The following is a 13,780-nucleotide window of genomic DNA, read 5'->3' on the forward strand; positions in this document are numbered from 1 at the left end:
GGAGATCAGATCAGTGAACATGGTGAAGTTAAAGGTTTAAGAAACTAGGAGTTCTTACAGTAATTCATGGTGTTTGGTTCTAAACTGTCCTCATTTGCTTCTCTGTTGCTGTGATAAAACAATGAGCAAAAGCAGTACAGGAGAGGAAAGGGTTTTGTTTTGTTTGGCTTACAGTTGTAGTCCTCTACCAGGCAACCCAAGGGAAAAAAACTAGAGGTGAAAGGAAATTATATAAATTTAAGGTTCAAATAATGTAAAACATAGAGTTCCTTAGATGTAAACTTAAGGTTAAAAATTGCCCAGGCAGGCCCAGGCTGCCTTGTAACTAGAATCAATTAGCCACAAAGATAAGATGAGGAATGCAGGAACTGGTCTGAGCTATCTTGACTGACTCAACAGCCATCTGGCAGAGTGGCGCCTTCCCCCCTGCTCTTTAAGACTCAGTTTGAAGTTATACATTACCCAGATGTTCTGTGTCAACCCTGATAGCCCCAGCCCCTGGAATTTCCTGCCGCCCTAAGCCCACACGTACTATACTGCTGACTTGTAACTGCCTTGCTGACGTTCAAATGAGCCAATCACGTGTAACCATGCCAATTCTCCCCAACCCCCCGACCGTACCCCATAAAAACCCCTAGCTTTCGAGTCTCGGGGTCGATGCCTCTGCCTCCTACATGATGTAAGCATCGGCCCGGAGCTCTGTCATTAAACTGCCTCGTGCTTTTGCAACAAGAAGGTCTCTCATGTTTCCTTGGGAAACCCTAACTCCTGTGACTTCAGGTGGGTCCCCGAAAAGGGGGGTCCTACATGTGGGGGCTCATCCGGGATTTTGGGGGTCCCTAGAAACTCAGAGATGCCCCTTGGAGGTACATTCATGTGACTGTGTGCGGCCACTGAGTCTGTCTTTTGTTTTCTAGTTTTGGCATTCTGGCAGCTGCCGTTGAGCTTGTGTGTATGTCAGTTTCTTGGGTTACTGGATCCGGTGTTCAGTGTTCTGGCAGCTGCTGTTCAGGACCGTAAGGACCCTATGGCTTGCAGAGGAGGACACTCTTTGGGTCCGCAAGGCTGCAACCCTAGAAGACGTTCTGGGGGTAAAAGGGCAAATGTGGAATCTTGCCCGTCAGGAAAAAAAGGTGGACGTGGAAACCTGCTAGTCTGTTGTTTTTGTTTTGTTCTTGTCTTTTCTGATCTTTGTCTTGGGACAGACTGTGTTTATAACTTCACGGGGTCCCCAAAAAGGGGGTCCTACAGAGGCAAGAACTGAAGGAGAGAGCAAAGAGGACAGTTGTTTGCTAGCTTGCTTCCCATGACTGGCTCAACCTGCTTCCTTACACAGTCTCAGACCACTGTGGCCCACAAATGCACAATGCACAGTGGGCAAGATCCTCTACATCAGTGAACGAAGAAGTGCCCCACAGACATGCCTCTAGACCAGTGTAATGGAAGTAATTCCTCAGCTGAGCTTCTTTCTTCTGAGGGGACTCTAGTTTCTGTCATGTAGACAGAAAATAGCCAGCATACTCACCCTGATGACAGATCTGTTTAATCAAACCGTGGAGTCTAGTAACCTCGTTATTTTTAATGACTCATATTACAGCCTGACTGTAGCTCTTGGATGAGTAGTAGTAGTTCATTTCTTGTGCAAAAGATAGTGTCATAACTCCCTAAGGGTGAGATTGCTCTATCTGTGTCTCTCATGTGCATTTGCTTGCTCATCCCCCCCTCCCCTCTCTCCACCCTCTATCCCACCCTCATGAATTCATGCCCATCACCATTTACAGGAAAGTCTAGCAATCCATTCTCTTCCTAGTTTCTAAGTGGAAGTCAAAGAAAAGCTGTATATTCTTCCTTGTGTCATGAAAGCCACCTGCCTCCCAGATTTCTCCCCTGTTGCCTCCACTATAAACACATTCTTATTATTAATTTCTCCCACCCCCCCTCAAAAAATCCTGATTTTTCTTTCCTTCAGATACTTTCAATGATTGTATGCTGATTAGAAAACAATAGAGGTACCAGGTGCCATCCAACTTTTTGCGACCTGGTCTAAGCCTATAAATCCACAGGGAGACCCTTGCTGGCTGCTGTGGGAGTTTCTTTTGAACTTTCATGATTTGGATTGTTGTGTTCCTGTTTTATGGTGGCTAACAGTATAAATTAGAAAAATATGAAACACTTTAACCCAACTACAAGAAAAGCATTCATAAGCAATCCCACTAAAATCTGGGACTAGGCAAGGCTGCCCACTTTCTCCCTACCTATTCAATATAGTACTTGAAGTCCTAGCCAGAGCAATCCGACAACAAAAGGAGATCAACTGCTTGTGGACGTTGTACATCGTGGTGCGCACTAGGCTCCGCACCACGATGTACAACGTCCACAAGCAGCAGGAATCCATCCCATCATCAGCCACCAAACCTATATACTAATGCTCATGCCAGCAAGATTCTGCTGAAGGGACCCTAATATTGCGGCCTCTTGTGAGGCTATGCCAGTGCCTGGCAAACACCGAAGTTAATGCTCACAGCCAGCTAGCTATTGGATGGAACACAAGGTCCCCAATGGAGGAGCTAGAGAAAGTACCCAAGGACCTGAAGGGGGCTGCAACCCTGTAGGTGGAACAACAATATGAACTAACCAGTACCCCCTGAGTTTGTGTCTATAGCTGCAGATGTAGCAGAAGATGGCCTAATCGGCCATCACTGGGAATAGAGGTGCCTTGGTCTTGCCAACTTTATATTACCCATCACAAGGCAAGGCCTGGGCCAAGTAGTGGGAGTGGGTGGGAAGGGGAGCAGAGGTGGGGGGGAGGGGTATAGGAAACTTTCGGAATAGCATTTGAAATGTAAATAAAGAAAATAATAATAATAATAAAAGATAGCTAAGGATACAGAAAAAAAGAAAAAGAAAAGCATTCATGAGAGAGTCTTTCTCCTTCCTTTCATATCACAATAAGTTAGGAAATAAAGACAGGACTCTAACACTATAGAGAAGACCAGACCAACCCTGTGGGGACTTCATGAGCCCACCCCAGATCAGAAGCAAAATCTGTTCTCCTGTGTTTCCAGTGACGAGTCTTTGAAGAGTGTTTTTTGGAGAGAGGCAGAAAAGGGGAATTTGGAAAGAGCAATTTATACTTGTTACTAATAGGAAGGCCCTGTATTTAGGTATGAGCACAACAATATCTAATCTAGAAAAACTTAGTAATGTTCCTTCCCTTTAAGTGTAAAAGTCTGTTGCTTCCATGACTCAGTATAAAAGCCAAGAAAATTGATGTTTAAGAAAATAAAATCTGGGGGCTGGTGAGATCGCTCAGCAGGTAAGAGCACTGACTGCCCTTCTGAAGGTCCTGAGTTCAAATGTGAGCAACCACATGGTGAGCAACCACATGGTGACTTATAACCACCTGTAATGAGATCTGACACCCTCTTTTGGTGTGTCTGAAGACAACTACAGTGAACTTATTTATAATAATAGTAATAAATAAATCTTGAAAAAGAAAAGAAAATCTGGGCTGGAGAGATTGCTCAGAGGTTAAAAGCACTGACTGCTCTCCAGAGGTCCTGAGTTCAATTCCCAGCAACCACATGGTGGCTCATAAACATCTGTAATGGGATCTGATGCCCTTTTCTGGTGTGTCTAAAGAAGTATATTCATACACATAAAATAAATAAATTTTTTTAAAAAAAGAAAGAAAATAATATCTGGAAGAGGGAAAGCTGAGACTGTTTTGTACCTTTTAAAAGTGCACATAGATCTTAACACTGCAAATAGAATGTCAGGCCTTATAACTATCATTCCCTACAAATAATTGCTTTTATACTTCTAAGAGATTGAAGAGATCTTTGAATTCAAAGAGATGTTTATAGGTCTTATTTCTTGCAGTCCCCAATGTTCACCATACCAAAGCTTCCAATAAATAGTCACTGAATAATATCCACTGAATATATGAATTAATGTAAGCGTGAATATGATCTCAAGGACTCTGTTTTAAGACTGTATTTAGTTCGATGACCTTAATAAATAGGTATGTCAGGAGGAACGAAATACCCATGGAAGGAGTTACAGAGACAAAGTGTGGAGCAGAGACTAAAGGTATGACCATCCAGAAACTGCCCCACCTGGGGATCCATCCCATAAACAACCACCAAACCCAGACACTATTGTAGATGCCAACAAGAGCTTGCTGACAGGAGCCTGATATAGCTGTCTCCAGCGAGGCTCCATCAGTACCTGACAAATACAGAGGTGGATCCTCATAGCCTGCCATTGGACTGAGCACACGGTTCCCAATAAAGGAGCTAGAGAAAGGACCCAAGGAGCTGAAGGGGTTAGCAACCCCATAGGAAGAACAATATGAACTAACCAGTACCCCCAGAGCTCCCAGGGACTAAACTACCAACCAAAGAGTGCACATGGCTCCAGCTGCATATGTAGCAGAGGATGGCCTAGTCTGTCATCAATGGGAGGAGAGGCCCTTGGTCCTGTGATGGCTCTAAGCCCTAGTGTAGGGGAATGGCAGCGTCAGGAAGCAGGTATGGGTGGGTTGGGGAGCATGGGGAGGAGGGAGGGAAGGGAGGAGAGAAGGGAGGAGGTTTCATAGGGGAAACCAGGAAAGGGGACAACATTTGAAATGAAAATAATAAAAAAATAAATTAATTAATTAATAAATAGGTATGTCAAAAGCTCAAAGACTATAATAGAATTTGAACAAATAGTAGATGCAACATTAGTTAATTAATAGTGCCTCTTTTAAAACATTTACTCATCATGTGTCTATGTGTGTGTGCATACATGCGTGCCACAGTGTGCATGTGGTGGTCAGTGGACACCTTGCAGCAATCAGTTTACTTCATCTGCCATGTGATTCAGAGGATCAGATTCAGTCCTCAGATTCAGCACCTTGCCTACTGGCCCATCTTGCCTGCCCAGTTAGTATCACCTCTTTCATCTAGGATTGCTGCTTCTAATTGTGCAGTAGATAAAGATAGTAGCCCTTCCTATTTCTCAGCCAGAACTTAGAGAGTACTCGCATTCGCTGTCATATTCCCTCTCCCTCTTCATGAGAAAGTGTGAAGTCTCTTCATGAGAAAGTATGAAGTCTCTTCAGCTTTGTTCATCACTTTTTCCTAATCTTACAAAAGCAGATGACATCTGTAACATTTTAAACAAAAGCAGCGTCCTTAATATCATATGCATATGTTTTGAGATCCTGTCTCAAAACAGTGGATACATTTTTTATATATTTATGTTTTCTGCCAGTATAGTACCAACATATTTAAAGTACATCAACATTAAGCAAATGGTGTATAAGAAAAAGAATATTGTGTGAGACATTTTAGAACATCACTATAACACTTGCCAATATGTTATATAGAAAACTTTGCCTGCATCTCTGTGTGGCGTTTGACTGGATTCTGGCCAGTGAAATGTATGTCACAGTTCTGGGTAAAACTTTAGGCACAAGACCTTACTGTTGCTCCCGAATTCCATCCTCATGCCTAGAGTTCAGATGTGATGACTAAATAGTCATTACAGGATGGGCTCATGTGCTGACCTCAATTTAGATACAGCAAGTGTTTGGTCAGATGAGAGAAGGAAAAGCCAAAAAGGAACCAACAGTTGCTTGCAAAAGTCCTTTTTAGGTAGCAAAATGTGTCAATTGCTTTTAATATCAATGAAGTAAAATACCTGTACTGGCTAATTTTGTGTCAACTTGACACAGCTGGAGTTATCGCAAAGAAAAGGCGCTTCAGTTGGGGAAATGCCTCCATGAGATCCAGCTGCAGGGCATTTTCTCAATTAGTGACCAAGTGGGTAGGGCCCCTTGTGGGTGGGACCATCTCTGGGCTGGTAGTCTTGGGTTCTATAAGAGAGCAGGCTGAGCAAGCCAGAGCAAGCAAGCCAGTAAAGAACATCCCTCCATGGCTTCTGCATCAGCTCCTGCTCCCTGACCTGCTTGAGTTCCAGTCCTGACTTCTTTCAGTGATGAACAGCAATGTGGAAATGTAAGCCGAATAAACCCTTTCCTCCCCAACTGCTTCTTAGTCTTGATGTTTGTGCAGGAATAGAAACCCTAAGACAATACCTTAAAGAAATGGCTTAGGAAAGTTTTCTTTTGATTCCCTGTTTTAGCAAATACCATGTTGCCAAAATGTTGACTTTATGGTGATGAGGAAACAACAAGCAGGAGATGAGGTGGCCAGGGATACTCCATGCCCAAGGACCTGCCCTTGGTGACTGCCTCCTCTTCACAGTTCACCCACTCAAGTTTCTGCAGCATCCCAGACTATCACTACCAGCTATCAACCAACTATTCAAACTATGAACCTGTGGAAAGCATTTCCTATTCAATCCACACACTGTATACAGAGAAAAGAAAAAGTTGGACACAGAAAATTACGTTGGATAATTTCACAAATTACAAGGAACTTTACACTGAAAATTGAAGCGGTAGGCCTTTCTGAGAACTGAATTAAAAAAAATAAAAATAAATAAAAAATGAACAAACAAACAAGCCAAGTATGTTACAAGTTGGACAAGTTGTGAAGAGCTTGAGTCTGTCAATGAGTCTTGGCCTGACTCCTTTATAGGAGTGGTAGGCACTGTGCATCCACATTGGTATGGACCCTCTCAGCTGGGGCCTTCCCACTCTGCCCCTTTGTAACCACATGTATAGCCAGAGTGGGAATCCCCAAATTTGGTGTATCAGGAGATCCCGGCTTCCCCCAGTTATCCCTCCTTCTTAACAGTTTTCCCAAGAATTGTTTCAGTGGTGTTCCAGTTAAGCATTATGAACTTGTGGATTTCGCTTTCAGTTCTATATAATATTGTGAGAATCAATAATGAAAGCTTAAATCTGCTTATAGCATTTATTTCAGTGTAGTGCTAAATAATTATATATGGACTATTATCAAAACATTCACAAGTAAATAGTAGTAGCAACAAACCATCTCAAAACCTATTATAAACTGGCTATGACTGGTTCATGCCCATAGTCCCAGCTACTTGGGAGACTAAGACAGGAGTCTCAATTGAACTCTAAGTTCAAGGTCAGCCTCAGCAATATAATAGGATCTCATCTCAAACAACTAAAAATCCCCTTTATTTTAGTTTCCATAGAATAGGAACTATACAGAGAGATTCTCTGAAACTGTTCTTGAGTAAGGCTGCTGTGAGTCTCTGGCTAGCAAGACATAAAACAACCTCCCCCCTCTTAGAGCATCAGAGTTAACTAAGCATTGCACTCTCATGCCCAGTGAGCTGAGGAATACAGTTTGAAAGCAGAATTTTGATCCATATACAGATTAAATTCCTGACCTAATCAACACCATACTCTGGATTGCTAACTGATGCAGCATTGCCAACAGAATTTTTAATAAATAACTCTTAGATCTAGGTACTGTAAAGGGCAGTAAGTCTGTATGCTCATACTAGACAGGAATCAGAAAGGCATCAATGAAAACAGTAGCTTTATTTTGTATAGCCAGAGTGGGAATGCTTTAAAAAAATGTGTGCCATGCAGTATTAGTAAGAATGTGGAGGGAAACTAGGCATCATAATGGGGCTTCATATGCTGGTGGTGTAAAGAAAGACTTTAGATGGACACTGACACAAGTGTCTGAGATGTGCAGTATGCACACGTCCTCAGCCTCGGCACTTTGCTTGCAAGGAGCAGTCCTACAGAAGTATTTGCACATGGCTGAAATAACGTGGAAATCAGAAACTGTCACAGAGGGATTAAGCACTCAGAACATAATCAAAGTAAGTGCAGTGTCTTGTGGAAGTAGTGCAAACCTTATTGTTGTGGGGTTTGCCTGAGCAATCTCTCCTATCCCAAACTTTTGTAGAACACCTCATTTTTTGAAATCAGGGTGTGCTGATATGTGTCCACAGTCCCCATTTCTTGGGATGTTGAAACAGGAGGATTACCAAAGCCCATCAGTTTAGTTTGCAATCTATGAAAAACACAGCTGCTGACTGTAGGGAAACAGTATGGGCGAGGAAAGAATGAAACTCAGTTCACCAATGCTGGGCCAAGACTTGGAGAGACTCACATCAGCTTATATATTTTTGCCAAATTTAAGTACAGCAAAATTTTAGAAAGAAGTTTTGGTTAACAGTTAACTGGGCGCCGTGAGTATTACAAAGCTTGACATGTTCACATTGAAGCTCTTTTATCTATATGAATTGCATATGGCTTCATCTGGGAGATGGGTCTTACTGACTTAGAAATAGTGCTTAGGATAAAGGTTGAGGGAGAATGGCTGAGGTAAATATAATCCCTGTGGTAGTCAGGATACAGGTCACTTGGGCTGTTGTAAAGTACAAGTGACATCTGTCACAAGGATGGGTTTTATGGCCCAGTATTAGTACTCCAGTTTTAGGAGGAACAGGTGTGGGATAACTAAAACATAATTTCTGAGAGATAGAGGCAGAGCCTGGCTCATCAAACAGTAAAGAATCACCAATTTGAAACTACAACATTCCCAGCATTCCAGGAGGAGAACAAGTTAAATACCTCTTTCCTTTGACAGATGCTTGCCCGTGTAACTTTCCTGACGTCTCCATTGCTTTTCTGTGTGCACAAGCACTTTTTGCCCTCTACAGTTAATATGGGGATATATTTATATATTTTAAATATATATTTTAAAGTGTAAACAGTATTAATTTATAGTAACAAGTTTGTGTGTGCTTAGATATGTGCATATGTAGGTAGATGTACGGGCACATGCGTGGGAGATGACAACCTTGACTATTGTTCTGCAATTGTGATCTACCTTGTTTTTTATTTTGCTTTGTTTTTTGCAGTAAGGTCTTTTAGGCCTAAAACTTGTCAGGAAAGCTAGGTTGGGTGGCCAGTGAGCCCCAGGGATCCACCTAGCATCAGTGCCTTGTCTGTTCTGGGATTACAAAGATACACCACTACCCTCTATTCCTGCTTTTCTCTTCTTTCTTCTGTCTTCCTCCCTTTCTTTCTTTTTTCCTTCCCTCCCCCACCCCCCGAGTTCTGAGGAGTTAAACTTAGGTCTTCATGGTTGCAAGGCAAGTGAGTGCTTTACTGACTGAGCTATTACCTCATTCTGTAAGTAACAGTTTAAAATACACTTGGACTGATTTAAACAACTGAAAATGGCATTTTATTGATATCTGCGTGTCAATAAAGGCCAGGGAGGGATCTAAGGCTTTATCTAAGATTCAAGCAGCATAACTAAACATGAAGTTTCTCCTCTTCCAGCTTCTACATTCTCATCCCACAAACCTGATACTGTGATACATATGTGTAATTCTACCACTTTGGAGGTTAAGACAAGGAATTCAGAAGCAGAGGGTCATCCCTCTGTTTCATAGTAAATTCGGGGATAGCCTGAGATGCATGCAACTCCATCTTTAAAGAAAAGAAAGAAGCCACTGCATTTCTAAGATCCATTTCCACGTTTAGTTCCTTCCTAATAGCTTCTCATTACCCAGGGCTGTTTGCTTACTGATTCAAGGCTAGAAAAGGAAGATTTAGATGTACCTTTCCCCAAGGATTCAACTGAAATCTCATTGTATCTCACCTCCCTCTGAATGGATATGTTCTACCATTGGGTCAGTGCCTACTAATTGGCACAGATGTAAATGAATCAAGAAGTTGAGAATAAGTAGCCCAAATAAAATAAGCCAAGTAAGGTGAAAGGAATAGTCATAGAGAAGCAAGTTATTGTGGGAAACATAGATAAGTGCTGGTCATCAAAACCACCACTGCTCTTAGAATACCTAATTTCATGAAACATTTTATCCATTAATGACCTATATGGTATGCCTTACAAACATCACGAACCATTTCAACTGACACAGGCAACAGAAACCTCTCACTTACAGAAGAACCACAAGTGTTATCATTCCACAAGACCACACTCTATATGTATGGTAGAGAAAGGACAAGAAAGTCGGTCATCTGTCTTCTAGTCTAAAACATCTCAAAATCAGCAATAGTGATTATAATAATAGCAAGTTATTGTTTGTCATATGCCAAGTACTGTGTCAAGTGTACACGTGCAAAGTCTCATTAGTCTTCACAACTGTTTTATTCTCAGCTTACTGGAATTGAGGGACAGGAGGCCTTACTCAACTTCCTTTAGAAGCTTTCTGTTTTAGATTACAGACTGTTCTCTCCTTCGTACCTCCCTTCTACCCCCATCCCACAAGCTGTGTGTGTGTGTGTGTGTGTGTGTGTGTCTCAAAAGTCAGCCAGATCTTGGTCTATAGATAGGTTTGTCTCAGGCACAGAAAGTGGTGTGATGAATGTCCTAGTCAGAAAACCTATCAAGTATGCTCTGATATGGACTGACTGGATCCTAGGATATGAAATGACTATGTTTAAATCTTGCATTATAAAAGACTTGTTTTAATTTTGATGCATTTTTTAGCAGGTACTTCCAGAGAGTCGATGCAAATCATCCCTCATTATCTACAGATAAAAGAGATACTTCTAATCAGCGACCAGGAGCTTCTGCCATGCCATGTAATGGAGCAGCATTGGAAGTTCTATGTGGGATGTAAGACGCTAACATTCTGAAGCCCTGTTTTCTTGGTAGCTAAGTTAGCATTTGTTCTTATAATCACCAGCTCTAAATCTCCAGTTCGTATGGTGGGCACATCTTAACCTGCACTATGAGTTAGTTACTGTGATAAGAAAACTATTGCCGGGCATGGGGGCACATGCCTTTAATCCCAGCACTCGGGAAGCAGAGGCAGGCGGATTTCTGAGTTCGAGGCCAGCCTGGTCTACAAAGTGAGTTCCAGGACAGCCAGGGCTANACAGAGAAACGCTNTCTCGAAAAAAAAAAAAAAAAAAAAAGAAAGAAAGAAAAAAAGAAAACTGTTATGGTCAGTTTAGTGCTTTTCGCCTCTGAAATCAATGCATTTCTGAATAAAACTGTATTGAGTCTCCTGCTTTTAGTTTTATCGTCATAAAACGTAAAATTAATCTTGCATTCAGCATTCCTACCTGTGTATGAGTGACAGTTCCTATTAGGGAAGTGAAGACACATGTAAACAATTAGCAGGTAAGGTCCCTGGAGAGTCCCTGGAATGTGTCCCCCATTTACTCTGACATGTAGCTTAAAAACAAAATGGAAATTAAAATGGAAATTTAAGTGTTATTTAAGATTAGTATAGGTAGTGTTAAATCTTAGAACAAAGAGCTAACCAAGTGTTGACTGGGGATAATGACTTTTGAAAGTTGAACTTTTACAAATACAATGTCATGAGCATTTGTAAAAGCTTCATCGGTTTTCTCAAAGTCCTTAATGTTTTGGTTACCGAATTATTCTTATCCTTCATTATCTCTGAGTCCCAAGTAAGCTTTGGCCTCACATTCTTATTCTATCACTTGTCTGTCATTGTGTAGAAAAGTGAAAATGTCAATAAAAATCACTAGGAGGCAGGAGCCATGGTTCAGCAGTCTTATATCCATGTGCAGCTCACAGCCCTCTCTATATAACTCCAGTTCCAGGAAGCCCAGTGCCCTCTTCTGGCCTCTGTGGGCACTGGGCATGTATACACATAGGCATGCATGTAGACAAATCACCAATACACATTAAGTAATAATTTAGCATTTTTAATAAGTAGAACATTTTTTGTGGAGGTAATGTGGTATTGGCTTTGAGTATGTGGATGTCTTCAAATGTATAAAATACTAAGAAAATATCTCTAGACTATACAGTTGAGAGCTGACTCTGGGGGTCGGGGTTTCAGATCTGGGCAGCGAGAAGAAAGGAAAGCTGTTCCAACCAGAGCTGGAGAGAGCTGTTCTGCCGTGGCTCTCCTCTAAGATGGCTGGGCAGTTTGGAGAGTATTTATAAGATTCTTGTCTATTCTGGGTTCTCAGTGAACCTTTTAAGCTTCTGAACCTCAGCCACACACAGGACCTTGAAGAATGTCCATTGATCCAATCTACTTGACTTTTGTGTCCTTTCTGTGAAACTGGTTTTCAAAAATTCACTGCATGTATTCACTGTAATATGTGGTGGTGTATTACATGAGGATATTTTCATACAAGTATATTTGGCACATTGAGTATATTCCCTCTTATGCACCTCTTTCCCCTTTCTTCCACTTCCCCTTTCCCATTAGTCCCCTTTTTCCAAGACAGCCTTGCCTCTAGTTTCAAATATACATACATGATTTTACCTATTTGAAATATAGGAACTATTCATAAGAGAAATCATGGTATTTGTCTTCCTGAGACTGGCATAATTTCCTTAGCATTATTATTTTTACTTAAATTCATTTACCAGCAAGTGGCATAACTTGGCTCTTAAATTTGAGATCAATTTCATTGTGTCTGTATGCCACAAGTCTTTACCCATGCCTCTGTTGTTGGGCACCTGTACAACAAACATTGATGTGCAAGTGTTTTTATGATCCACTGGCCTGAGTTCTTCATTCTCTTCAGTTCAGCCCTCATTAGGACCAGTGTAGACTGATGATACAACAACAGTTCTAGCTAGTTTCTCTTACTGTGGCTTATTTGTTGATAGAGCACCGTGGAATACTACTGCCTAATCATTCTTAAATATCTACTCTGTCCCCTTTGCTACTACAGGAGTGAAACTGTAACAGGTTCCCAGACCTTAGCAGGACTGACAGAGTGATGGAAGTCCCATCAGGCCTTGGAACCCAGTGCATAGGTAGCAACATCTGCCAAAACAAAAAACAAAGACGTAATCCATTCAAAGTCCACACTCTCAAAAAGTCCCTAAATGTACTAACCTTGCTTTATGGCTTCTGAATGTTCACTTCTGACTAGCTGTTCTTGCTAACTGAGATGCGTCAAGGCAGGATGTGGATTTGTGCTTAAAAGCCCATCCTGAGAAAGGCTTGGGACTGCTCTCAGGTCCCAAGCATCCAGTATAGTCACAGACAGGCTAATAAAGGCTTTCTGTTGGCTTGAACCCATGTCCAATTCGTCTGCTTGGTAGATTCCTCACACACACAAAAAAAAATCTAGGTCAAATTTTTTTAATTATCTGTCTAGTCCTAATCTTCCAGTTTCATCTCCCAATAATCTCATAACTCTTAAACATATTTTTTGGTCCCTGTTATAAACTGAATCATGTCCCTCAAAATTCATGTGTTAAATCTCTAATCTCTAATTCCTCAATTGTGAGTGTATTTGGAAGATAGGGACTTTAAAGGACGATAAAGACCTTGGGGTTAAGTCAAGATAAAGTCATTAAAGCAGCAGGCTCTATATGATTCCGTTTTCCTGAATCAGAAGAGAGGAGGCTTGGACACATAGGGATATGAGATGTAAGAATACAGTAATAAGTGGTCATCTACAAACAAGTAGCCGCAGCAGGGGGTAAGCCACAGTGACACTGAGTATAGGCCAGATCTTGAGAGATGGATGTCTCTTGTTTAAAGCCACCATATGTGGAGTTTTCAGTATAAGGAACCTAGCAAATGAATACAACCAGTCACCCCTCCCCCATCTTTACAGTTTTCCTACCTATAACATTCCCTCTCTACTTCATCCATCATGGCTCCTGGGACTTGGATCTAAATGAGGGTGGTGAGTGACTAAAGAAATACAGAAAAGCAGGGGTCAGGTGATCTGGGCTCTCAGCTGGGGAAGTTTCAGCACCCAAGAAGCTCCGCATGTTTATTGTGTAGAGTTGAACAGAGAGGCAGGGTTATTGTGGAGCCAGACAGGGAGGTAGGGTTTCTTGGTATGGTGGTCGTTTAGATAAGTATGGCTCCCATAGACTCTTGTATTTGAATGCCTAGCCCATAA

General features: G+C 41.6%; 1 protein-coding gene across 1 annotated transcript in view; it reads left to right on the plus strand.

Moving 5' to 3' along the window:
• Ankrd31 (ankyrin repeat domain 31) overlaps window positions 1-10,558 on the plus strand; it is a 153,314-nt gene extending 142,756 nt beyond the window's left edge. Inside the window, exon 25 of the mRNA XM_029544181.1 lies at window positions 10,410-10,558. Within this exon, the coding sequence (XP_029400041.1) occupies window positions 10,410-10,558 (149 nt within the window). The remainder of the gene's footprint in view (window positions 1-10,409) is intronic.
• Window positions 10,559-13,780: the final 3,222 nt, after the last annotated feature.

Source organism: Mus pahari, chromosome 11 (assembly GCF_900095145.1).
Source record: "Mus pahari chromosome 11, PAHARI_EIJ_v1.1, whole genome shotgun sequence".
Classification (NCBI taxonomy): domain Eukaryota; kingdom Metazoa; phylum Chordata; class Mammalia; order Rodentia; family Muridae; genus Mus; species Mus pahari.